General features: G+C 43.5%; 6 protein-coding genes and 1 long non-coding RNA gene across 14 annotated transcripts; 2 read left to right on the top strand and 5 right to left on the bottom strand.

The window, feature by feature from the left end:
- Positions 1-305: 305 nt before the first annotated feature.
- LOC9651094 (linamarin synthase 1) lies at positions 306-2,013 on the bottom strand. The gene is made up of 2 exons (XM_002989375.2): positions 1,058-2,013; positions 306-939 (listed from the first exon to the last, which is right to left on the bottom strand). The coding sequence occupies exon 1, from the start codon at positions 1,994-1,996 to the stop codon at positions 1,145-1,147; it is 852 nt and encodes a 283-aa protein (XP_002989421.2). The 5' UTR covers positions 1,997-2,013; the 3' UTR covers positions 306-939; positions 1,058-1,144.
- An 8-nt stretch (positions 2,014-2,021) lies between these two features.
- LOC9651422 (1,4-alpha-glucan-branching enzyme 3, chloroplastic/amyloplastic) lies at positions 2,022-5,971 on the bottom strand. 2 transcript variants are annotated; one of them, XM_002989374.2, is made up of 21 exons: positions 5,695-5,971; positions 5,559-5,630; positions 5,424-5,488; positions 4,648-5,355; positions 4,424-4,593; positions 4,268-4,360; positions 4,136-4,211; positions 3,975-4,082; positions 3,826-3,916; positions 3,654-3,755; positions 3,500-3,602; positions 3,305-3,442; positions 3,186-3,257; positions 3,029-3,127; positions 2,892-2,969; positions 2,735-2,842; positions 2,602-2,685; positions 2,440-2,544; positions 2,320-2,384; positions 2,176-2,230; positions 2,022-2,128 (listed from the first exon to the last, which is right to left on the bottom strand). In XM_002989374.2, the coding sequence occupies exons 1-21, from the start codon at positions 5,946-5,948 to the stop codon at positions 2,081-2,083; spliced, it is 2,694 nt and encodes an 897-aa protein (XP_002989420.2). In that variant the 5' UTR covers positions 5,949-5,971; the 3' UTR covers positions 2,022-2,080. The 2 variants fall into 2 exon arrangements, with proteins under 2 accessions (XP_002989420.2, XP_024518967.1); XM_024663199.1 differs by having other exon boundaries at positions 2,022-2,230.
- Positions 5,972-7,314: 1,343 nt separating this feature from the next.
- LOC112342043 (pentatricopeptide repeat-containing protein At1g62260, mitochondrial-like) lies at positions 7,315-10,118 on the bottom strand. Its single transcript, XM_024663194.1, has 3 exons — positions 7,837-10,118; positions 7,537-7,544; positions 7,315-7,382 (listed from the first exon to the last, which is right to left on the bottom strand). The coding sequence occupies exons 1-3, from the start codon at positions 10,116-10,118 to the stop codon at positions 7,315-7,317; spliced, it is 2,358 nt and encodes a 785-aa protein (XP_024518962.1).
- Positions 10,119-17,432: 7,314 nt separating this feature from the next.
- Positions 17,433-19,630, top strand: LOC9651419. 2 transcript variants are annotated; one of them, XR_002990811.1, is made up of 5 exons: positions 17,433-17,915; positions 18,401-18,524; positions 18,639-18,851; positions 18,911-19,234; positions 19,291-19,630. XR_002990811.1 is itself a non-coding variant. In XM_024663213.1 (4 exons), exons 1-4 carry the CDS (start codon positions 17,456-17,458, stop codon positions 19,143-19,145), a joined length of 1,032 nt encoding a protein of 343 aa, XP_024518981.1. In that variant the 5' UTR covers positions 17,433-17,455; the 3' UTR covers positions 19,146-19,630. The 2 variants fall into 2 exon arrangements, 1 of the variants encoding a protein (XP_024518981.1); XM_024663213.1 differs by having other exon boundaries at positions 18,911-19,630.
- A 385-nt stretch (positions 19,631-20,015) lies between these two features.
- Positions 20,016-20,914, bottom strand: LOC112342026. The gene is made up of 2 exons (XR_002990807.1): positions 20,647-20,914; positions 20,016-20,540 (listed from the first exon to the last, which is right to left on the bottom strand). It is a non-coding gene; the product is annotated as an uncharacterized LOC112342026 (long non-coding RNA).
- On the top strand, positions 20,580-22,156 carry LOC9651092 (peroxidase 51). Its single transcript, XM_002989419.2, has 4 exons — positions 20,580-20,904; positions 20,975-21,166; positions 21,390-21,555; positions 21,619-22,156. Exons 1-4 carry the CDS (start codon positions 20,701-20,703, stop codon positions 22,056-22,058), a joined length of 1,002 nt encoding a protein of 333 aa, XP_002989465.1. The 5' UTR covers positions 20,580-20,700; the 3' UTR covers positions 22,059-22,156.
- A 120-nt stretch (positions 22,157-22,276) lies between these two features.
- On the bottom strand, positions 22,277-23,250 carry LOC9651091 (protein DCL homolog, chloroplastic). Of its 6 annotated transcripts, none has more exons than XM_002989373.2 (5): positions 23,064-23,250; positions 22,960-23,023; positions 22,803-22,903; positions 22,612-22,726; positions 22,277-22,555 (listed from the first exon to the last, which is right to left on the bottom strand). In XM_002989373.2, exons 1-5 carry the CDS (start codon positions 23,222-23,224, stop codon positions 22,361-22,363), a joined length of 636 nt encoding a protein of 211 aa, XP_002989419.2. In that variant the 5' UTR covers positions 23,225-23,250; the 3' UTR covers positions 22,277-22,360. The 6 variants fall into 6 exon arrangements, with proteins under 6 accessions (XP_002989419.2, XP_024518933.1, XP_024518932.1 ...); XM_024663165.1 differs by having other exon boundaries at positions 22,803-22,900; XM_024663164.1 differs by having other exon boundaries at positions 22,803-22,907; positions 22,964-23,023.
- Positions 23,251-23,261: the final 11 nt, after the last annotated feature.

Raw genomic sequence — 23,261 nt, 5'->3', positions numbered from 1 at the left:
GGCCTTTACCACTTAAATTATCAATATTAGCACCCATTGATGCAAAAGCCAAAGCACTGTTGAAATTTCTTATGTTAATTTTAAAATTGGAGTTTCTATTTTCATTAAAAAGCATACGCAATATAGTAGGTAAAGATGAAAGCTGGGGAAGGGAAACCTTTCCATTCTGGCAGCACATTGATCTTGACTCATTTTCAAAATGTAATGCACCACAAAAGACACACATGGATGACATATTTCCAATATTAAACAGTTGTATTGTATGGTCATTATAATTCTTTTGATGTGCTAATTTATAGATAGTATAACTGTGATGATTACATGTATTTGTATTAGTTTCATTAGCATTTTCAAGGTTTATATTTGTATGGCCTTCATCAGCATATGCTATGTTTGTATTAGCATTGTCAAGATTTGAAGTAATTTTTGCATTAGCATGTTCAAGGTCTAGATTAGTTTCTTCATTACCATATGCAAGGTTGTTGTGAATATGATTATATGTGCTAGTGTCAATAGTTGGAGGCAAATGGTGACGTATGCCTCTTAATACTTCGCGAAGCCGAGGCATATTTGCTAGGGATGATAAATGAGATGAAACAACCTATCTAGTGTCAAAGCACTTATCTTAAAATTTTCAGAGATTCTAAGTAAAAGCCAGAACTCGCCTTCTTCTTACACTGGAAAAAAAATTTAAAAAAAATAAAAACGAAGACTATACAATGAGAGCACAATCCGTACACACCTTAATCTGTAAACAAAAGAGACTAATCTAGCAACCAATAAAACCTAGACACAGGACTGGCACACCTTTTCCAGGGTGTGGTGAGCAACTGTGAGAGGTGGGTGGGGTTTGCAAGTTAGAGAACTCACCTTGGGCTTGTTCTCTCTCACATCTGATGGTTCTGGCTGTGAAGGCTGGCGCTGGCTTCAGCTCTGCCACTGGATAGCATCCACAAACCCAAATGAAGACGTTTTAAATTTTCACAGCACACAAAAATCCAGATTGTTGGGGTTGGGGGCCAAATTAGCGGCTGCCCAGCCGACGGTGAACACAGACCTTTGCGGGAAGAAGCGCAATTGCTGCGATTGCCACTGATCCAGCAAGCAAGCGTTAGGTCAATTGCGGCAGGGCATCCAGGGCGAGCTAAGAAGAACGGGCACGGGGGCAGGACACCACTGGCACACGTGTCGCTGTGCCTTCTTCTCCCGCCCCACGCGGCTTGGCTGCCTCCCATTGGCCGGGAGCAAACATCAGCAAGTCTGTGAACAGCATCAGGTTATTCCGAGAGCCACCACCCGACGCCGCTGCCTTTTTCGCCGCGTCCCTGAATTCCCTCGCTCTCGCCTTTCGAGCTTTGTCGCTAAAGATCCTCGCAATGGCCTCAGCAATCTCCTCCCGCTTCACAAACGCGTCGGAGCTCCTCCCATCCGAAACTTCCACCCCGATGCGGCACCTCTCCGCCATGATCTTGCGGTTGAGCCCCTGCTCGTATATCCGAGGCCAGCAGATGATCGGCACGCCGCTGGAGACGCTCTCCAGGACCGAGTTCCATCCGCAGTGGCTCACGAATCCAGCCAGTGCCCTGTGCGCCAGAACTTCTCTCTGCGGCGCCCATGAAACCACCAGGCCTCGTCCCTTGGTCCGCTCGACGAAGTTCTTGTAGAAGTCACTGTTCTTCACCAGGACTGTCGTGTCGCCCTCGTCCACGAACTGGGGCGGCCTGACTGTGAGCAAGAACGGCACCTTGCTCGCCTCCAAACCGAGCGCGAGCTCCTCGAATTCCTCCTGCGAAAGCTTCGCTATGCTGCCGAATGCGACATAGAGGACTGAGTCTGGCTCCTGCGTGTCGAGCCAGTCGAGGCATTCAGAAGAACGGGCACGGGGGCAGGACACCACTGGCACACGTGTCGCTGTGCCTTCTTCTCCCGCCCCACGCGGCTTGGCCGCCTCCCATTGGCCGGGAGCAAACATCAGAAAAATTTCTCGCGCAACCATGGCCACCGACCCTGGCCCGGGCCTGGGATCCAACGGCCGGCGAGCCTCCCCACTATCGCTTTATATGTATAGATGCCAGCTTTTTTACATCACACTGACTGCAGCATCCCAGATTTTTGCAAGTCTATAAACCTATAGCATTCATGCATGAGACAGACGTAAGCTTCCAGTCGACATACCTGTGCACTCAATTGTGGTAGCGTGAGGGACAACTTCATGCTAAAGACGTTAATCCTGAGAAACCAAAATTCAAAAACAAACACACACACACACAAAAGAAAATTCAAAAACAAACACACACACACACAAAAAGGATTATTAACCTCTTCTGTTTAGTTTTAAGCCGACCCATCCCACCATATTTAACATCATCGGTATCCAAGAGCAACTACAGAGCAAAATTACCAACCAGAAAAATGAGATAAAACAGAACTTAGACAGACCTCATATCGGCCAGGCTCATCGACAAGGATCTCATACTCATCGGCTGACTTGCGAGGATGGAAGTTGTAGGCAAAGATTAAGTTATCTTGAGTGAAAACAATGGTCTAAACGAAATACCGGAGCTTCAGTTTGGACAGACAATCAAACAAGCGAGAGGATACCTTCGACAAATCATCGACTTGCAAGTTCGTCACTGGTGCATTGCTGCTGAGAAACAAATACTTCTGCTCGATTGCCATAAGCGCCTGCATCAATCGCTTATAAGACAAGAGTCTCAAGAGTGTCTCTACTTACATTGTCAAACTCTGCAAGCTTTGCGTGCCATTTGTCATCCAGCAAGGACCATCTCCGACGAGCAAACTCGTAAGAGAAGTTATTAGTCACTCTCGGGAACTCCACGCGCTGTGTCAAAACTTTTTCTTAAAGACCACCAAGGAACGATGAAAAGTACCTCTGTATGGCCAAACTCGTTACCCATGAAGGTGAGATACGCTGACCCGCCTAAAGAAGCAGTGAGAAGCTTGATCATCTACAACGATCAACACAAGAACTTCACTTTCTCAAAACCAAAGTATGAAACGTATATACTTTTATCATGGAAACACTCCTGAGCATGTTTACAGCATCCGGGTATTCCACATTCTTCTCAATAAGTGCTTGGAAGAGAGATTTCCCGCCAGAGATGGACTATAACACGAGATCACACAATAGTTTTTATCCAGTGAAAAGAAAACTAGTTGTTTACCTGGCTGTGATTCTCCACATACACCAGAGCTTTGCCATCTGAATTGGAGATTTTGAGCAGGCTTTCAGCTATCTGAGGAAGAAGACAAATAAATCTTAAGTTTTGAAGGAACAACAAACCTGCTTAACACTCCATTCCTCCAAAGGAACTTTTTCTATGAGATATAGCCACATATCGGAAGGAGCTGTGCTTACGTAATAGTCAAAACCAAAACCACCTTGCTCATGAGGGGCACACAACCCGGGAAACAATGTTGCCTAAGTCATATAAACAAAAGTTGAAGAAGTCAGTGAAACTACAACAAAGTCACTCACATCTTCAGCAATGGTGATAATACGAGGCGTAAGATTGTGAAGAAGCTCATTTGCAAGGATCAAGTAAATGTGTGCGTCCACATTGACATATTGGTTGCAATACCTGAAGATACAACATTTAATGGTTTGAGCGAATTTGTGAAAAGAAAATTACTCGTCAAGGCTTCCAGTAAATTTTGCGAAGCCATTGTGTGTGTAGAGCATGGAGCCAACCGAATGGAAGTAAAAGCCATCAATGCGATACTCTTCAACCCACCTGCATTGAGCTTGTCAAAACAAAAACAGAAAAAAGATGAAGAAGAAGAAGGAACTAAACAATTACTAACCACTTCAAGTTTGACAGTAAAAACCGCTTTACTTCGTGCTCTCCATACTTGAATAAGCGCGTTCCCCAGCGTTTATGGTGGCCCCTTTTTCCTGAGGATACATTGCAAGTGTTAACAAAGGAACGGAAGTATAAGTGATAGAAACTCACCTACATGTAAGAAACAATCGTTTGCGCCATCAAACATTGCCAGTCCACATACTTCGTCAGGAGCAACGTGAGAGTGGACAATATCCATAAAAACGAGCAATCCCAGTCCTACATCACATCACAGGAAAGAAGTCATATTTTCTCGTCCAAATGAAACATACCATGCGCAGTATCGACCAGAAACTTGAAATCTTCTGGAGTTCCAAACCGACTACTCACAGCAAATTGGTTCGTCACCTGGATATAAACAAAGCCTTAAGTTTGAATGTTTTGTTAAGTGAGAACGAGAAAACCTTGTAACCAACACTGGAGTAGTCGACATGTTCTTGCACTCCCATGAGCTGCACAACGTTGTAGCCACACTTTTTTACGTGTGGAAGAACCTCCTGAGCCAAGTTGGAAGATAGCAAAACGAGCTACTTGGAAAATGCCAGCCACTCTTTTCTTGCCTGACTGAAACGCTTGAATGTAGAGATCCCGGCCTCTTCACTGCTCATACCAACGTGACACTCGTAAATTCGAAGCGACTTTGGAGGCTTTGGTCTCTCGTGCTGCCACTGGTGCCTCTCCTGGATAGGCGGTTCCCAATACACCGCACTCCACATCTTTCCATCCGGATCTGCCAGGAAAAGTTCACAAGAAATCCAGTAAGAAAGAGTTTTTCTTTGCTTACCAGGAAGAACATACTTTGCCCATGCTGGAACTCGCTCCACGGGACCTTCCGGAGTTTTGAAGTAAACTCTCACACGAGAGCCGTGAGGAATCGCAGGAAGGTACTTCTTCTCCCAAGCTTTGAACCCCTTGACGGTATACTCCCAGATTGGAAGTGGTGGCTTCTTCGCTAAAACTCGCTCCCTCCACACTGGATCATCGACCACTGTCGGCTCGCTGTAACGCGTTGGATCCTGCTTGAGCGGAGGCAAGTGAGCTTGATCGGTTTTCTTCACCCATTCCTCGTAACCCGGTGGAAACTTGGAGTAGTCCATGGTTTCCTCGTCTTCGGTGTTGTAGGCCAGTTCGTTTACTTCCTCCTCCTTTCCAACTTTGATGCAGCCGAAGTTTTCCCCAAAGATCGACTTGAAAAGAGCCTCCTCGAAAGGCCGTGTGTCTTTCAAGTACTGGTCCTCTCCAGGCTCCCAGTACTCGTCCTCCATCTTTTGGTAGAGTGCCTCGATGTCTATATCCCCGTCACCTCGATCGTATTCGACTGAATAGTTGTACTCTTGCCAGTGAGGATCTTTCTCTTGGCCCTCTCGCAGCTTGTCTTCCACGGTGATTCTCCAGGTGCCATAGTCGTCTCGGCCAAAGTAGCCTTTCTCAGCGCGGTTTTTCGTGCAATCCCAATTGTTGAAGTCTCCAATGAGCGAACAAGACGTTGCTCCTGCGTGAAAACTTTGGTGAAAAAAAAAACTTCAAAAGTAGAGCAGTTTTCCAGTGTCGAAAGTTTACCTGGAGCCCATTCGAAGTATTCCACGTAATGAAAGAAGTGGTGTCGCATGCCAAGTATATCATATCTATGAAAGAACTTCGTTTTAATTTCCATCAAAACACACAAGAAAAAGAGAAGAAAAACAAGAAACTCACCCAGAAGCATGCTGCTCCAGAAAACCATCGCGATCACACAAAGAATTCCTCGCATCCTTCAAAGCCTTAAACCTGTCGATAAGCAAAGAAACAGCGATGCTGCAAAGAAACGGAAGCAACGGAATAGACTCGTTACCGCTGGTAGAGAAATCTCACGAGCTTGTCCGTGGAGCGATCGACTTTCTTCACAAAACCAGCTGGATTTGGGACCTGGCGCTGCTGCTGCTGCTGCTGCCGCGGAAATCTCTGCTCGGCCTTCGATTTCGCGGGCTGCTGCTGCTGCTGCTGCTTGGCGGCACCGCTCGATCGATTGCTGCTACTACTCCCTACATTCTTGTCCACATACCTCGCCTTATTCCGGCGACCGCCGCTACCACCATCCACAACCATAGCCACGCGAAGAGGAGACGCGATCGCCATGCCTTCCAGGGTTTAGGGCTTTACAACAAGGTTAGTCATATACAGTAATCTCTATTGAGTACTAAAACTAGGGTTTGACGATGGCGGATGTGACGGTGGCTTACTGTGAGGTGCTGATAACAATCGCGGGACGTGTTCCAAAAGGAGCCTACGTTGAGGCCTTGATTCCACTGGCCAGGGCGAGAATCCAAGCTGAGATTCACAGTGACACTGGAGATTTCTCTTTCTTCCCCACACCATATGAGAGTTCGTCTGCATCGGAATGGTGCAAGATCGGAGGTATGAACTTTTTCTCCTGTCGGGATCTCTTGAGTTTGTGCTTTAGGTTGCACGGTTTTGTTCTTTCCAAAGCATGGACAGGAGAACCTGGAAGATGCAAAGCTCTGGAGCAAGCTTCGACTCTTGGAGAAAGTGAGAATTCTTGAAATGCAAATGGAATCCAAAGATCCAAAGGCAGTACAGATCGAGCTGGAGGATGATCCTTCTCAGGTGTGTTTTACGTTTGTTCATCCCCGCACATAGACTAAATGTTTATTCCAGGAGAGGATCAAGTTTGCGGCTGGATTTTGCGAATTCTCCACTCGGACTTACATCAACAAGTGGATCAAAGACGCATGGAGCCCAATAACAACTCCCGCCGAAGCTAAGCGTTTTGTGATGGAACGAATTGGATTAGCATCCGAGGAGGATTGGACGGGTTCCTGCGTTTGCGTGCCAAAGACTGACCGTGGTAATCACTGGAAGCACGGTGGACTGATTATGTTCCTGCCAGATGAAAGGGATAGGGAGCTTGCTGAAGGCACGCTCTTGAAGCAAGCACGGCTTTATCGACTTTATCTGGTAAAGTTTAACTTGAGGCTGACTAGCGATTTTATGATTTGGATTCTTGTCCCAGGCTCAAAAGAAGCTCGAAGAATCCACTGGGAAAGCTCAAGACCTTTCAGATATTTGACATCCTGCACTTTGTTCTTTACCTGTTCAGTTTTTTCATCATCTGGTAAGTTTGTTTAATATTCTTTTTCAATAGGTTTACGGAGAATATTTCTCCAGGAGGAACACTAAGCACAAGATCAACCAATTTTAAGCTCATAAGATACCTTCATTGTTTGAACTTCGATATGTACAGATTCCTTCCATTTGTTGTAGGATTATAGGGGCCAAGTGATGCTGAAGTGAAAGCTTACAGCCCCATCCCTAGATTGGTTTGTACTTGTGACGTAAAAGCAAGCACTTCCAGTCAAATGGCATTGCAGTGAGAACATCTTCGATTGATAGACTTGATTCAAGTATTTGGCGTGGCTCAAGGCGTCCACAATGTAGTGCTGCTTGGTCGGAATCACTCCTCATCTAAACGAATCTCAATCGTCCATTTGCGACAGTTTCTGACTGCCAGTTTTGGTAATTCTGAAAGAGATTATTCCTCACTGTTCAGAGCTCGTGCAAGCTCAAAAATTTGTGTGAATTCCTATTCAAGTTGCTCATGAACCGAATCTACTTTAGCTACCAGTGCCAATATGGAACATAAGGTCGCGAAACGAGCACAAACCAAAAGACTTACCGTGCCTCCTGCGCAAGGGATCTTCTGTTTATAGAACTCAGATTTTCACTCTAAATACATTACTATTATAATTTTCGTTAGTTAGGAGCTGTAAACTCTGGTTCATCAGCAAGCCAAAGAAATTTTTCCCCAGCATTGAAGATAGCTCAACGCAGACTGGTATTTAGACAGGGAGTTTCTTGGAGCACAGCCAGCAAGCACGAATCAACAAAAAGCTACATTGCTATGCTTTCAGTTTCGGTGCGCATCAAGTCCTTCCATCATTTGTAACATTCCAGAAGCGATGCGCAAAGTTACAACCTTGAGGCTAGCATGTATGCAGCCCCATCCATGGAGTCTAGGCTTATAACAGGGGTCATTGGCTTGTACTTGTGATTTCTGCGACTCCAAAGCAAGCACTTCCAGTCCAGATTCTCGGCCTCAAACGGCATCTCCTTGAGAACATCTTCGGCATCTTTCAAGTATCCCGCCCGGCTCAAGGCGTCCACAATGCAGCAGTAGTGCTGCTTGGTCGGAGTCACTCCAAAGTCGGCACACATCGAAACGAATCTCCATCGTCCATTCATGACGGTACCAACGCGGCTCGCTGACACCAGGGCTAGTACAAAACACATAGAGTCTGGAATCTCGAACAGCGAGAGCTCCAAGAATAATCTCGACGCATCCGCATGATGCCCAGTTTGGGTATATGCCGCGAGTAGAGCGCTCCAAGAAACCAGGTTCCATTCTGGCATTGCAAGAAACAGGGCTTTCGCAAATTCAACGTGGCCCAATCTAGAATACGACGATAGCATCGAATTGTACGCTACTATGCTACGTTCTGGCATGAAATAAAACAAGAGTTTGGAGTACTCTAGGTACCCGCTCACACCAAACGCTGTACTTAAAACAGTCCAAGACAGAGTGTCATGCTCCGGCATTTTTTCAAAGATGGCATTTGCGTGTTCTAGAGCCCCCAATCTGGAATATGCTGCCAGAAGTTGATTCCATGAAACTAAATCTTTTTGAGGAGCTTGATCAAACAACAATTGGAGCCGCACAATGTCTCGTCCGTGTACATGGGCTGAAAGAATGGCATTCCAGCAAACTAGATTGTGGTAGGGAAGGGATTCAAAGAGCGTCCATGCTTTCTCAAGCTCTAGGTTTCGGGTGTAAGCTGTGATCATTGAAGTGTAAGAGACAATGTCCTTGACAGGCATGGAATCAAAAGACCTCTTTGACTTCTCCAGATCCCCTTGCTGGGCATACGTAGACAGACGTATATTCCATGATATTAGATCGCAATACGGCATAGAATCCCACATTTTTTCTACGTGATCATACTTTTCTTCCAAGGAACACGCATCTAGCATGGCATTCCAGGTTACCATGCTTTTCTGTACCATGCTATCAAAAAGAATCTTTGCTTCTATGTAATTCCCAGTTTGGGCATACGCTACTAGCATACCATTCTCAAATGCTAGGCTGTACGGAGTCGTACGAAATCTCTCAAATATCTGCTTGGCACGGTCCACGTGGCCATTTCGTGCGTACGCATCCAGCATTGCCGACCACGTCACCACTGCATGCTCAGGCATGGCAAGGAGTATCTTCTCGGCATCTTGCAAATGCCCGCTCTGGGAATATCCACACACCATGGAGTTCCATGTCACAATGTCTTTCTTGGGCATTTGGTGGAACAACATTGCCGCATTAGAAAGATTCCCATTTTGGAAGTATCCCGCTAGTGTGGCGTTCCAAGTGAAAAGATCCCACTCTGGCATCTCATAAGTGATTATCTTTGCCACATCCACTTGGCAATCTTGCATATACCCTACCAACATGGAATTCCAAGTGACTAGATTCCACAAGGGAGCATTGTCAAACGTTGACTTTGCGCTACCAAGATCCCCGGCTTTGGTATATGCCGCAATCATGGAGTTCCACGTCACAAGATCTTTTTCGGGTTGTTTGTCAAACAAATATTTGGACTCGTTTACGTTATCAGCCTTTGCCAACACTGTGTTGTAAGAATAGAGGTCGTGTAAAGGCAAAGACTGAAAGAATGAGACAGTCTCTTCAAAATGCCCCAAACGGGCAACCGCGCCTAGCATTGCGTTTGACGCTACCAGATCTTTGTAAAGTATAGAATTGAAAACTTCCAGCGCTTGATCGAGGTCTCCGCCGTTGGAACACGCCTTGATCATCGCCGTGCAGGAGATCACGTCTCGTTTCGGCATAGCATCGAAGAAATGCCTCGCGCGTCGCAAGTTTTCTCTTTGGGCAGTTGCGGTGATGATCGCTGTCCACGACACGAGGCTTGGATCGGGCATGGAGTAAAAGAATCGCTTTGATTCCTCCAAATCCCCACTGCGAATGTAGGCGGCGAGCATGAAGTCCCATGAAAAACAATCCCGCCACTCCATGGCGTCAAACACGGATCGGGCATCTTTGCAGCACCCAAGTCTCCCGAAGCTCTGGATGAGCTGGTTCGAGAGGGACGAATCCCTCTGGAAGTAGATTGGTAGAGATGATTGGATCACTTTGAGTGATGCCGAGCTCTTACAAGAACGGATGCTCTCTAGCAGGAAATGGCGATCCATGCGCCCAACATTTTAAATCTGGGACGCTCCCAGCATATTTTAGAATTTTAAGGTTTTAAACCTTAAGGATTTTAAGGTTATTCTTATTAATTAAGAATGTAAGTGTTTAAAAAAAATTAATCTTATAATTTTAAAATATACTGCATTTTAGATTTTTCAAAACAAGAACCTTTGGTGCTCAAGACACTTTGCATTTCTTGCATTCATATATTGCAAAATATCTATCTATCTATATGCTGCTTATGGTCTTGTGGTGCAATCTCTCACATTCACGGACGGGATTGCTCGTGGGTGGTTGCTTGTGCTCAATGACACTATAAGATTGGAATGCCAAAATCTGCCCTCCAATATTCACAGAAATCTTCCTCCAGCAGCAATATCTCAGTTAAGTTCATCCATGAATGGTTTAGACAATGAAGAGGAAGAAGCTGAAGGATGTTTCCGAATATTTACTCAGATACGTGAGTTCTCCTTATCAGTTGAAAGTTGCAAAGATTTATCAAAAGACTTCTATGCAATTCTTCATCTCAAAACATAAGATCCATGATTACTCTTGCTACTTAGGAAGAATTCTCCCTTTCTAGAAAGCATGTTTTCACAGTTGATCCTTTCAAAAAAGCCAAAAGTTTGTGAGCTAATCCATTGACAAATAGATCTGTTCACAATTGCCTAAAGATTTTGTTGCCCAATTTACCCAAGAAGGTGGCAAACTCCTTCTTGCTTCTATGATCTTTCTTGGCTATTCCAACTTGAAGACATTTTTTAGCAACTTCTCTATGCTCAGGATCAGTACATTTATTTTTCCATGATTTTCATTATTTTTTTGTTCATTATTTTCATTATTATTCACATTTTTGGTTGGCATTTGTAAAACTCGCAAGTTAGAAAACACCTACTTGTTCATGAAGCAAACAAACTCTAATATAGGGGTATGAGAAAACAAAGAATAACATTGCTAGGATAATCTTACGATATTAATTTTTTTTATTTTTTATTTGTAAACAGTAGCTTTATCCCTTTAAATATAATATTAAGATCAACCTCTTCACTCACGTAAGAAATTCTAGAGGCTGCTGCAAAACATTTGTGATGGCTTGGAAGAGAGTGAAGATCACAGAGAAATCAATATAAGTTTATTTATAGTCCATTTATCCAACTGGTTGTAAAGGTGGAGAGTCTGAAAAGTACATAACAAGCCATGAGAATGCTATATGATGAGTAGATTTAAGGCGTATGTGTATTCTCGTGGATTAATATGCTGGGATTGTCAATCTTGTGGTAGCAGATGTGCATTCTCGTGGAATGATATGCTGAGGGTTGGAGTGTCAATCTTGTGGTAGCAGACGAATATTGCACTATTCACTTTCTCTTTGTTTTGACTGAGCAACTTTTGACGGTAGAGTTTCTCGAAGACGCTAATTGTTGAAAATAGTGAAGGGCTATTAAGAAATTTTAGAGAGATATTGTTCTGCTCGTATTCCTCATGCTGCGCTGCCACTGCTCCACGTGACGTCATCGGGCAGAATGATAAAGCACGTACGATCTCATCCTGTGACTAATCCAAGCAGCTTAGATTGAAAACATTTTGACAAATTTTGTATATCCACACACCATGGATTGTCTCTCACTGGCATCTCATATATCTCACATATATACATTCATACATATAAGTGATTAATTTTGCCACGTCGACTTGCCCACCTGAGATCAGGACACGTGACTAGATTTCACCAGGGAGTGTTGTCAAAGGTAGACTTTGCGCTACCAAGATTGGTATATGCCGCAATCACAGAGTTCCACAAAACAAAGATTTAGACTTTTCTAATGCCAACACTGTATTGTAAGAATAGCGGATCGGGCATCTTTGGAGCAGCCGAGTCTCCCAAAGCTCTGGATGAGCTGGTTATAGAGGAAAAAATCTCTCTGGAAGAAAATTGGTAGAGAGGATTGGATCAGTTTGAGTGATACAAGAACGAATACTCTCGAGCAGAGTTTTATGGACTTCATAACAGGTTGTTATACATTAGTGACAGAATATCGGAATCTTGAGAGATTTCCAATTAAATCCTCAGATCTTTGGGCTTTAAACGCAGTCACCAATGACGGCTTAAATCCTTTATGCATGCACACATAGATCCGGGAGATCAGAGAGTGGCGAGCTTTCTTCGAGTAGCCAAATATAAAGTTTTTCCAAACAATCAGATCAGAAAGATACAAAAGGAAAGATCTTTTCAAAGAGACTTTACAATTCTTTACAAGAAAGTTACAACACTATAAACATGGAGATGTGTTAGGAAGCTTTTTCACGGGGCTGCCGCTTCGAAGAGATCTGGTCCTGACGGGTGGCGGCGGTGGCAGTGCTGTGACTTCCTCCGATCATATCCATCGTAAATGTAGTCGACATTAGGCTGCTCTTGCTGCTCATCATCACACTGCGATTCTTCCTTTCGATCATACGCCTCCTGTAGTATAAAAGAGCGTTTAAAAATCGTGATCACAAGACTTAACGGGATAAATCTTACAGCAGTTTCTGCATCATTGCCAGCAGCGTCGGATTCAGCAACGGATCCAGCACTCGTCATGCCATTGGCTTCACTCTTGGTACTTGTCACTGCTGAAACAAGACGAGGACTTAGCCAGAGGCAAAGAAAATCGGGAGTTTCAAGAGTGAACTCAAAACAAAAGACTTCTCGACATTATTTAGCCAAATATCGAGAGCCAACAACAAAAAAGTATGAAACGAAACGAAGCAACCATGATGGATCGAAAAAAAAAGAGGGAAAACGAGATAGAAACGCCATAAAAAAGAATCATAAACAAATGGCCTTAAGACTTGCCTGTGGAGCCCTTGAGAGGTCGAGTAGCCATAGCGGTGGCTGCAAACACTAGCACCAAACCAAAGACGATGAAGCGAGACATCATAGATCGAGCGATGGATTGCTGGAAATACGCTATCTATACTGACTACATATACACTTCGCTCTAGCTAGAGTACTCTCGAAAAGAAAAAGAGACGGAGAAGAAGCTCTACAGTCGATCCTGCTCCAATGGCATGTTTTTGTACTGGGAGTGGACGAATACGATACGGTCAACCTATTTCCACCACCGTCTCGGTTTTTGGAGGCGGCAACCAACGAGATCAAGATAAGAACGCAGGCGTAACAGCGAATGTGTTTAATGAATCACAGACTCACATATCAAATGTTAGACTAAAACAAAGTTGGCGGCACCAGGTTGGTTTTAACAAACACCTAAATGAGCAATCATTAGTTCTAAACTAAAGGTTTAACAGCTTTCGAGTTCGAATCTCTTGAGCAGCCAGATATTTTGTTTTGGGGTTTTAGGGTTTATCTGGAATTGGCGATGGCGATGGCGCTGGCGGTGAGCCCTGCTGCTACTACAAATCCTGCTGTTGCCACTCCCACGCGCTCCACGGCGATTACAATGCCGCATTCCGTGAAAGGTGTGTTGAATCTCTCTTGCTCCAGGCCGCTGCTGCTAAGAATGGGAGGAGGAGGAGCTTTGGGAGGAATGAGGGCAGCATTGCTCGCTCGGCATTGCCCCAGGAGCAGCAGCTATGGCACCGGCGAGGTAATCGAAGCCGAGTTTTCTCCAGTGGTAGAAGAGGAGGCTCCTCCTCCAGTAGCGAATCCAGAAATCCCGCAAGGAGATCAAGCTCAGTACCAGATGGATGGAGGCCAAGCTCAATACGAGATGGATGGAGGCCAAGCTCAGTACGAGATGGATGGAGGGAGCTACGACCAGGAGTACGACGAGCAGCAGTACTACGAAGGCTACGATCAATCCCAGCAGTACCAGCAATACGATCAGTCCCAGTATGATCCATCGCAGCAGCAGCAAAGCTACGATCAATCCCCCTACGCCGCCGCTGCGGTGGAGGAGAAGCCCAAGGAGCCGCCGCCACACTATGACAACATTGGAAAGGTGATGAAGTTCATCGCGCTGGGGCGAGCGATGCAATTCAAGCTGGACAGCCAGAAGGATTTCGAGAGGTTTTTGGACAAGTGTAGCGCGTATGGAGTGATGATCCCGGAGGCTCCCAGCGACATCAAGAGGAACTTGTGCGAGCTGGATCCAAAGGAGACGTGGATTGTGGTGGACAGCCGCGCGGTGATGAAGTTTGCCAAGAAGCTGGCGCTGGAGGAGGCGGAGAGGAACAAGGATGATTATCCTCCCGGGTTCGTGGAGAATATGCTTAACAGGGACAAGTATGGGAGGTACAAATCCGACGATGACTACTAGTCTCTCTTTTCGTTTCTCCAATTAGTTTCTTCTCTTGCTTTCTTCTTTTCTTGGCCATCCTCAAAAGAGATTAGGGGCTAATGACATATTAAGACTCCCAACTGGTTAGTTTCTTATAAAGAATTAATTGAAGTAGTGAATACCATTCTACATGAGTTTCATGTTTTGTTTTCAATATATAAAAAGAACAAATCCAATTCAAATTTTTTGTTCCTAGTAAAAGATATAGAGACTTGAAGACAGAATTTAAATAAGTAGTAATTAATTATATTAAATTAATCAAAAAGCTTGTTTGTACTTATTACATTGTTAATATATTAAAGAGTTTTTGAGTAAATATTATTAAGAAGAAGTTCCCAACTTGCTTAGCTAAATCTAACAAGAAACCATACAATTAAACATAGAAATAAAACTTACATTCATGCTATAATGATTTAATGTTTAATAATAAATTTATATTATTTATTTTGAAAAATATTTTTATTTTTAATTATGAAATTATAAACTTATATCAAACACTATATTAAATGATTTGTCTACTTCCTTAAATCATATAAATAAGTAATAAAATAAGGGCAAGGTAATAAAATTTAAATAACTAAGTGATTTATAACTATTATTAAACTGTTTAGTTTAAATTTCTACTTACCTTTATATATGTAATGTTTGTGTTATGAATAATAATATAGTCTTGTGAGTGTATGGAATATGGAAAGAAAATACAACAAATATACATATTAATTAGCCCAAAAACCTTAACTTATATATGAGCGAATGGTCTAAATTGAAATTAATCTAATGGTTACCAAAATCCCACTATGCTAATATTAATATACAGCATTATAGCTATACACTTTGACCTCACATCATCCCCTTCTCTCGGAATGATAGAAGACTATTAGGGTTCTTTTGTGGATGGGCCGGGATCTTGAAGAACATTAAGAGGAGGCATCAGTGGATTTATAAATGGTATTAATTGTTTATAATCCCTTTTTACAAAATATTTTAGCCATTGTATGCATAATTTTTGGAAGATTAGCTTATTGGATGTCATGCTGAACCTCATAAATTTGCAGTCTAACTTGTTACAACACTTGATATGGACCTTTCCACTAAGTAAGAAGCCTTTTAGATAAACCACATATTATAAGATGGGGAAAATGAACTAACATTAGGTCATCTATTTTGTACTCCATACGTGGATGATGATGGGAGTTGTAACGTTATTACTGTCCCACTTATATATGGCCCAGATGTTTGGCAAACTCTACTTGAACAAATGGAAGAATGTTTGTCAAATATTGATTCCACAACTTAGCATCAATAGCCTGCAACAATTGCAAAGATAAACTCAATTCCATTGGTAGTATTAAATCATGACCATATAAAAGTTATTTGCCATTACTTCAGTATGCATATGTTATAGGGGTGTAGAGTTCTATTGATGTTTCATTATATAAACCATTTCAATTTGAATGCTGAAAGTTTATATACTTCGTGATCAGTTTTTTGAAAGTCTTAACAAGCCATTTCACTAAACCGTTTGATTATAAATATTAAGCACTTATGCAAGTGTGGTATATCCCTAATTGAGATGTCAAAATATGAAATGCCTCAACCATAAATGTGGGATCATTATCCGAAAGAATCCACTTTAGACAGAATTGTTGAAACACCACTTGATTGAGGAAAAAATATTTAACAGCAGGTACAGACACATTAGCAAAAGCACTAATTTTCACCTAATAAGCCAAGTAGTCAAAAACAATAATGACATACTCATTATCAGCAATTGATCATGGAAAAGGTCCTATTAAATAAAATGCCACCAACTCAAATGAACGGGAAATTATAATTGATTTCAATTGTCCTTTTGCATCACAAGGGGGAGTATTATAAATTTAGCACTAAATGCAATTATACACATATTAAATAACATCATGTCATATTTTTAGCCAATAAAAAGATCAGTGCAACTTCTCAATCATACGACAATGTCCTATATACCCATCTCTGGTGGTGCTTTCAATATTTATTCCACACTTTCTTTATGTGTACCATAATTCTCCCATTTTCCATAAATGATTATCAAGATCCGTCCCTAGACAATAAAAAAGACAGTTTTAAGGTGATATTGAAAATGTAAATAAGCTTCTCTTTTTTCTTTGCTCTTTTCTCATGTTTTAACGAATTTCTTGTTCTAGTATCTTAAGATTTTTTGGATGAGGATTTTATACTGTTAATGGTTGTTATACTTGACATTCAATGTCGATAAGGTACAAAACAGAATTTACCTTTTATTGATAAGGTTTTTAAGGCTTAAAAGGTTGAGTCATAAATTAAAAAGCTTCATAATAAGTTTGAGAATCTTATATCATTTATTGATGATTTACCATTTCGGCGACATAGTATTAACCATATATTATATATTTTATATATATATATATATATATACACATATATACATATATATATACATATATATATATACATATATATACACATATATACATATATATATATACATATATATACATATATATATATATATATATATACATATATATACATATATATACATATATATACATATATATACATATATATACATATATATATATATATATATACATATATATACATATATATACATATATATACATATATATATATATATACATATATATACATATATATATACATATATATATGTATGTATGTATGTATGTATATATGTTTTCACCTTGATTTTTTTTATTTATAGTATATACAATAGTAATTATTTATTCATGTTTAAATAATAAATTCTTTTTAAGTAAGAAGGATAAATGGAAATATAAAATATCTTCTGTGAGGGCCAAGCCATGCACTCACACGTCTATAATAATTTCTCATTAAAAGTATTAAAACTTTTGTAATTCAAAAAGTTATAAGAGTTTAATGCTAAAGAAAGCTTCGTAAAACTCAGAATATACTCAAAGATCTACTATATTTAAAGCACACCGGATATTCTCAAGCGCTCCTCGAGATGCCAAATTTTAAACCGCAGGGATATTCCAATTTCTCGTGATCTCATGGCAATGGCGAATGGATCGGCAGCGCTGCTCGTAGAGGAGGGCGACACGCTGTGGAAGCTTGGGGAATCGCTAGGGGTCGACTGGCGCCGTCTCCAGTCCTTCAATGGCCTCGATAGCGATCTCATTCTCGCCGGCGCCACGCTGCGAGTTCCTCCGCGCCCCTGGCTGCCGCGGCGCGTGTGGAACCACGGCGCGCGCCTGGAGCCGCTGCTCGTCGAGGCCGGTGACACGGCCTGGGAGATCGCGCAGGGGCTAGGGCTTCTGGTGGAGGAGCTCCAGGAGCTCAATTTGCATCTGGCGACGCTGGATCTCTTGTTCCCTGGCGACATTCTCTTCGTTCCTCACTGCCCATCCCAGTGGATCCAGCGCCGCCAGGTATTTCGCGAGGTCAGGGCTAGAACCAAAGCATTTGGAAGTGCCAATGCTACTTTTTTTGATGTGTTCCCTCCTCCCAGAGGTATGATAGCTCTGTCCATGGTTTTTTCTTTTCCTTCCTGGTAGGGAGTTTCCATGCATTCTTTTGGCACTCATTGCTTTGCTTGCTCCTTTTTCTTTTCATCAGGTCTAAGAATGCTCGATCCTATGAATTCCATTCTCTTGTGGATCTATCCTTTTTTTTCCTGGCTCGGCTTTTCTCTGGATTTCCTGATAGCCTTATCTTTCATGCCTTCCATCCATTGGATTGCGTTTGATATCTCTTTATTTTCCTTTTCTTTTCATGAGATCTAGCAAATGCTCGATCTTTTCAGGCGATGATTTTTCTTTTTCTTGCGAATCCATCCTTTTCATTTTTCCTGGGTCAGCTTTTGTCTGGATTTTCTGATAACCTTATCTTTCGTACTTCCATCCATTGCTTTCCAAGGTCTTAAGTGAAAAATCTCGTTTTTTTTCCCTTGAAAGTGGCCACTTTCCGGAAAGCTTTATCTCACCCATGCATGGCAGATGTGGACGAGTACCGTGAAAGGCACAGGCTTCTCTTGGACGCGATGCGAGACATAGAATCGAGTTTCATGGTTCCTGCGCCGATTGGAGATGGTGGTCGAAGCATTGGTCCCTTGCAAATCAGGTAAAATATCTCCTCTCCTTCGTTGGCTAGTCGATGTTAAATAGATATTATTTGACACTGATCTAGCAGGCAAGAGTGAGAATTGAAGCGGGTTTTGGTGGATTTCTAATGCAGCACAGATTACCACGAAGATGCTTGGTGGCAAAAAGATCCAAGCGGTGCCAAGTACGAGCTGTGCGACGACGTGGAATACGCCGAGCGAACTGCTGTGAACTACTGGCTTAGATACTGTCCGTGGTCACTCGAGTTCGACGACTTGGAAACTTTAGCTCGCACTCACAATGGTGGCCCGCAGTGGTGGTTTCACATGGCAACGATACGATACTGGTATGTCTATTCACTCCTTTCTCGTTTCGATCTTCCTCAGTTTGTGCGTGTGTTTACAGGCGCAAAGTTGCTCGAAGCTTGAAAAGCAGAGGTTTTAAGAAGAGGATTCCCGAGCTGCTGGAGGAAAGGCAAGCTCCACTGCTGTTAAGTATGCATTTTCCGTTTCCTCCAGACACGAGCTCTTGCGTAACCGGCGGCGGCAGCAGCAGCAGTGACTATACTCCAGCGGTTGCAGTCATCAAGAACGTCATCTCTGCCGCCTCTCCGGGGAGGATGAAGACGAGCAGTCCCTGATTGAGTGGCTACAGCTTTCAAAGTTTTGCTGGATCCAGTGCACAGCTCCTGCCAGTTCGAGTTCAGCAGAGCAGCGATCTACATGGCCTGTAAGCGGCAGGATTTCTTTCTCCTTTCTGGGAATCCGTTACCGAGTCCCTTGCAGGCAACAGACTGAACAGACCGCGTGGACGTGATGATGGAAGGGAAGAAGAAGAAGACGATGGATGAAATACTACATTAATGGCAAAGAAGTGGGAATATCTGAGCCAGGACAACACTTGGCTGGATCATGACACAGGTGGGAGTTTCTCATTCAGCTGCAAAGTCAATGAATGCTGGAGCAAAGGTGCGAGAAATCTTTCTTTGATCTTTTTTACTTGTTTTTGTTAACAAGCAAGAACAAGTGAGACTCAACTTCTGCTCAGCTCTGTGAGACAGAAAGGAAGCTTCCCTTCTTTTAAATTCTATTTTGGCCAAAGCTTTAATTGCTTGGTGTTGGTGGATTTTGTCTTTGGGTCATGGAAGGCAATCAATCAGTGCATGGCAGTGAAGGAGGTCAAAGGTATGCACCTCTTTTTGTAAAAAATTTAAAAAGAGAAGAAAAAAAGTTTAATGAGATTCCTTTCTTCCTTTTCCTGGTGTCTTTTTGCACTTGTGTTCTCTTCCTTTTTATGCAGATCAGTGCTGCATGACAAGGTAGATTCTGGAAAAAATGGAAAAGGAACATAAAAATAGGATATGCTTCCCATGTTGGCTGGACATGAATTGTAATCCATGCAACCCTGCCACCCTCAATTTGGTGTGCCTTGGTGTACTATAAAAAGGGCAGCTAATTTGTAGGGTGCTAGACAAAGCAAGGCAAAGGCTTTGTGTCCCTCTTTCCATCTATGCTAGAAAGAAAAATATCTTAAGAGTGGAAAAGGAGAGAGATAGACATGTAAAAAAAGGCCAGACTTAACTGCATTTGTGATCTCACATCAATTGCCATCTCCAGAGAGAGTTTTCCTCTTGTGAAGCAATCAATGTTTTGTTGGCTTGTTGTGGCATCCTGATAGTGGCTGCTCCAAGGCACTCTCTCCTTCAGGAACTTTGATAAGAACAATAAGGCCTGCCATAGCCAAAGCTTGCTGCTAGCCATCACTTTCTCAGAAAAGGTAGTGAAGTGACCAAGCGATGAAGGTGCTGTTGCTGCAGGTGCCCTGAAGCTCCAGTTTTGAGGCTGTTTTGGTGTATTTCTCTTCCAAATCTGTTTACTCGCTGGGAAATCTCTCCTCCCACGGTGGGTTTCTCTGGCCTGCGTTTCTTCTTTTACTTTTCTGCTTTGCTCCCACAGCTGTTGCATCTGTTGCAAGAAAGGGAGCGAAAGAAAACTGCAGCAGCAAGCGAGCGAGCGAGCGAGCGATCGATCAGTTTCTGGCAAGAACAGAGAGAGAGAGAGAGAGAGAGAGAGAGAGAGAGAGAGAGAGAGAGAGAGGCTGTGAGAAAAGAGAAATGCTAGCAGTGGAGAGACTCGGCTTACTTGGTTCCAGCAATTAGTTTCTCCTGTGTGAAGGAAGCCAGAGGAGGCATCACCATGCGCTGCTCGCTCCTCCTCCTCTTCGTTTCCCTGCTCTCCCTTTCGGATCTCGGATCGTCGCAGCTCTCGGTGGATTTCTACAACAGGACCTGCCCCGATGTAGACAAGCTCGTTCACAACGCGGTCAGCGCGATGGCCAATCAGTCCAACGTAGTCACGCCGTCAACACTCCGGCTGCTTGCTCACGATTGCTTCGTAGAGGTGAGTCGAGTCCCCCGAGCTCTCGAAAATGGACGTTTACTCTGCTTCTTCCTTGGTTCTTCTTCCTCAGGGGTGTGACGCATCAATTCTCATAACTTCGACCACCAACAACACCGCCGAGAGGGACGCGACCGAGAACAACATCCCGCAGCAAGCCTTTGACACCATAATTCAGGCCAAGAAAGCCGTGGAGGTTGCCTGCCCGGGCGTGGTCTCCTGTGCCGACATAGTCGTCATGGCTGCGCGAGACGCCGTAGTACTGGTAACTCCCACCACCTTGCTATGACTCCCTGCTTTTGTTTTTAGGATTCCCTGTTCCATAGCCTGCGGACTTGGTCGTAGTTGCCATAAACTTGCTGATTTGTTACTGAATTCCGACCATTCTCTGTAAGTTGCTGGCTCAGATTTACCGCTGCTGATTTTCTGCATCGTGATTCTCCTCCGGGAAAGAGCTTTCTTACTCCTCTAACTTCGTCCTGTTCAAGGCTGGAGGCCCGCACTGGGAAGTCACCAAAGGCCGAAGAGATGGACTGATATCCCAAGCTTCCAGAGTTCCTGGCAGATTACCTGGAGCAGACTTCAACGTTAGCGAGCTAATAGAAAACTTTGCTGCTGTCAACCTCACCGCTGACGACATGGTGATCCTCTCAGGTGCAAATCCTTCGAATAGCTCGACCAATCCTTTTGACAGACAGTGACTTTGTTTCTTCGCAGGAGCGCATACTCTTGGATTTTCTCACTGCAACCAGTTCCGGAGCAGGCTTTACAGTTTTGATGGAGTAAACGGCAGCAGCGACCCGAGCGTGAACGCGTCTTACATTGGATCGCTCAAAGCGAGCTGTCCACCCGGCGAAACTGGACCTGGAAAATTCACCCCGTTCGATGTCAGCTCCCCCTTCGTCTTTGACAACTCTTACTACAAGAACTTGCAGATTGGAAGAGGCCTCCTGTTTGCGGACCAAGTGCTGTTCACCGATAACACCACCAGGCCGCTGGTGAACGAGATGGCTGATTCCCAGGACGACTTCTTCGCGGCGTTTGTACAGGCGATGACCAAGATGAGCAACATAAGCGTCAAGACTGGAAGCGACGGGGAAATAAGGCAGAGCTGCAGCAGCTTCAACGCCCCACCGAATTCAACCACACCAACTTGAGCGAAGTCCAAAAACAAATAAGGTGGAGGAAGAGCACCTGCCATGAATTTGTAAATGAATTTTTGTTCGAATAGAATAAGCATGGCAATTTACCTCCAGATCGAAGTCTCACTTTTCATCTCCAGGACAATTTTCTATGCATGACAGAGAAGCTGTCAGTGATGCTAAAACGTAAATTACTAGCCTGTCTCGCTGATCCCAGAAATAACTCATCGATAGACCAAAAAAAATTTCCAAAATGTTTAGTACATACAATGGTTGTTAAAAATACAAACACGGATCAGTATGTATCAAACAAACTCTCACTCTGGACTCCGGCGTTGGTCGGAAATGTTTATATAGTCCATATTCAAGAGCTTTCTCGCAGCTACCAAGTGAATTCCTTTCAGCCTTGCTCGCTCCAGCATGCACTTCCTGTACGAGAAGTCACAAACGGACTCGTCTAGTCTGTTGATCATGAAGCACCGGCTTCGATTATAATCCGGGTGATAGTTTATCTGCCAAGAGTCCTCAGGCTAGTATTCAGAAAGACAAAAAGGAGGATTTTTCATACCATTATGCTTGCCACGCCACAACCGATCTTCTCAGCCGCTCTTGGATGAAACCGTAAGACTTCTTCTTGGATTAGCTTGGCGTCATATTCATCGAGCGTGTGCCCGACTCGATATCTGATAAACCACGGCCAAAGATAAGAGTAAGAGGAGAAAGAGGAGAAAGAGGAGAAAGAAAGAACGAAAAACTTACTTGAAATGTAAGATACACTGGACAGTGCTGACGAGATACGAGAAAGAATCCGCGTCTTCGTTGTATTCCTCCTCTCCAAATTCTCCATTACCAGACCACTGCTGGCTATGAATGACCATCAGCAAGAGAAAACTTTGAAAAGATCTACCGGACTTACAGACAATGGAGTGGAAGCTTGAGCGATGGCAGCTCGAAACGTCATATTTCCCTGCCTGCCGCAGCTACTGTCACGAATCTCGCAAGAAATCGATAGGGTTTTACCTCAGCGAGCACCGATTCGCCGCATTCACGGGATTCTTCCCCCCGCCTGCCCCTCCATTCCACGACACCAGCGCATTCGATCGCCAGAGCTGCTGCTGCTGCTGGGGCGCTTGCGGCGCCAAATTCGCGGCAGTCGCAACGCTCAAGGAGCACATCGCCATTTGAAGAACCCTAAAAAACTTAACGAATAGATAATCC

Source organism: Selaginella moellendorffii, unplaced genomic scaffold, assembly GCF_000143415.4.
Source record: "Selaginella moellendorffii unplaced genomic scaffold, v1.0 SELMOscaffold_97, whole genome shotgun sequence".
NCBI lineage: Eukaryota > Viridiplantae > Streptophyta > Lycopodiopsida > Selaginellales > Selaginellaceae > Selaginella > Selaginella moellendorffii.
This window is presented reverse-complemented; position numbering and strand designations above follow the sequence as displayed.

Excerpts from the sequence above, each read along its gene's own strand:
- LOC9651094 (XM_002989375.2), bottom strand. The coding sequence starts at position 1,996 with ATGGTTGCGCGAGAAATTTTTCTGATGTTTGCTCCCGGCCAATGGGAG.
- LOC9651422 (XM_024663199.1), bottom strand. The coding sequence starts at position 5,948 with ATGGTTGTGGATGGTGGTAGCGGCGGTCGCCGGAATAAGGCGAGGTAT. Across the intron at positions 5,631-5,694 it reads GTGAGATTTCTCTACCAGCG|GTTTAAGGCTTTGAAGGATG; the intron begins GTAACGAGTCTA and ends GCTTATCGACAG. Across the intron at positions 4,361-4,423 it reads CATTCAAGCGTTTCAGTCAG|GAGGTTCTTCCACACGTAAA; the intron begins GCAAGAAAAGAG and ends AACTTGGCTCAG.
- LOC112342043 (XM_024663194.1), bottom strand. The coding sequence starts at position 10,118 with ATGGATCGCCATTTCCTGCTAGAGAGCATCCGTTCTTGTAAGAGCTCG.
- LOC9651419 (XM_024663213.1), top strand. The coding sequence starts at position 17,456 with ATGGCAATGGCGAATGGATCGGCAGCGCTGCTCGTAGAGGAGGGCGAC. Across the intron at positions 18,525-18,638 it reads ATTGGTCCCTTGCAAATCAG|CACAGATTACCACGAAGATG; the intron begins GTAAAATATCTC and ends TTTCTAATGCAG. Across the intron at positions 18,852-18,910 it reads ATGGCAACGATACGATACTG|GCGCAAAGTTGCTCGAAGCT; the intron begins GTATGTCTATTC and ends GTGTGTTTACAG.
- LOC9651092 (XM_002989419.2), top strand. The coding sequence starts at position 20,701 with ATGCGCTGCTCGCTCCTCCTCCTCTTCGTTTCCCTGCTCTCCCTTTCG. Across the intron at positions 20,905-20,974 it reads CTCACGATTGCTTCGTAGAG|GGGTGTGACGCATCAATTCT; the intron begins GTGAGTCGAGTC and ends CTTCTTCCTCAG. Across the intron at positions 21,556-21,618 it reads CGACATGGTGATCCTCTCAG|GAGCGCATACTCTTGGATTT; the intron begins GTGCAAATCCTT and ends GTTTCTTCGCAG.
- LOC9651091 (XM_002989373.2), bottom strand. The coding sequence starts at position 23,224 with ATGGCGATGTGCTCCTTGAGCGTTGCGACTGCCGCGAATTTGGCGCCG. Across the intron at positions 23,024-23,063 it reads GCGAATCGGTGCTCGCTGAG|CTGCGGCAGGCAGGGAAATA; the intron begins GTAAAACCCTAT and ends TCGTGACAGTAG. Across the intron at positions 22,727-22,802 it reads CAGTGTATCTTACATTTCAA|ATATCGAGTCGGGCACACGC; the intron begins GTAAGTTTTTCG and ends GTGGTTTATCAG.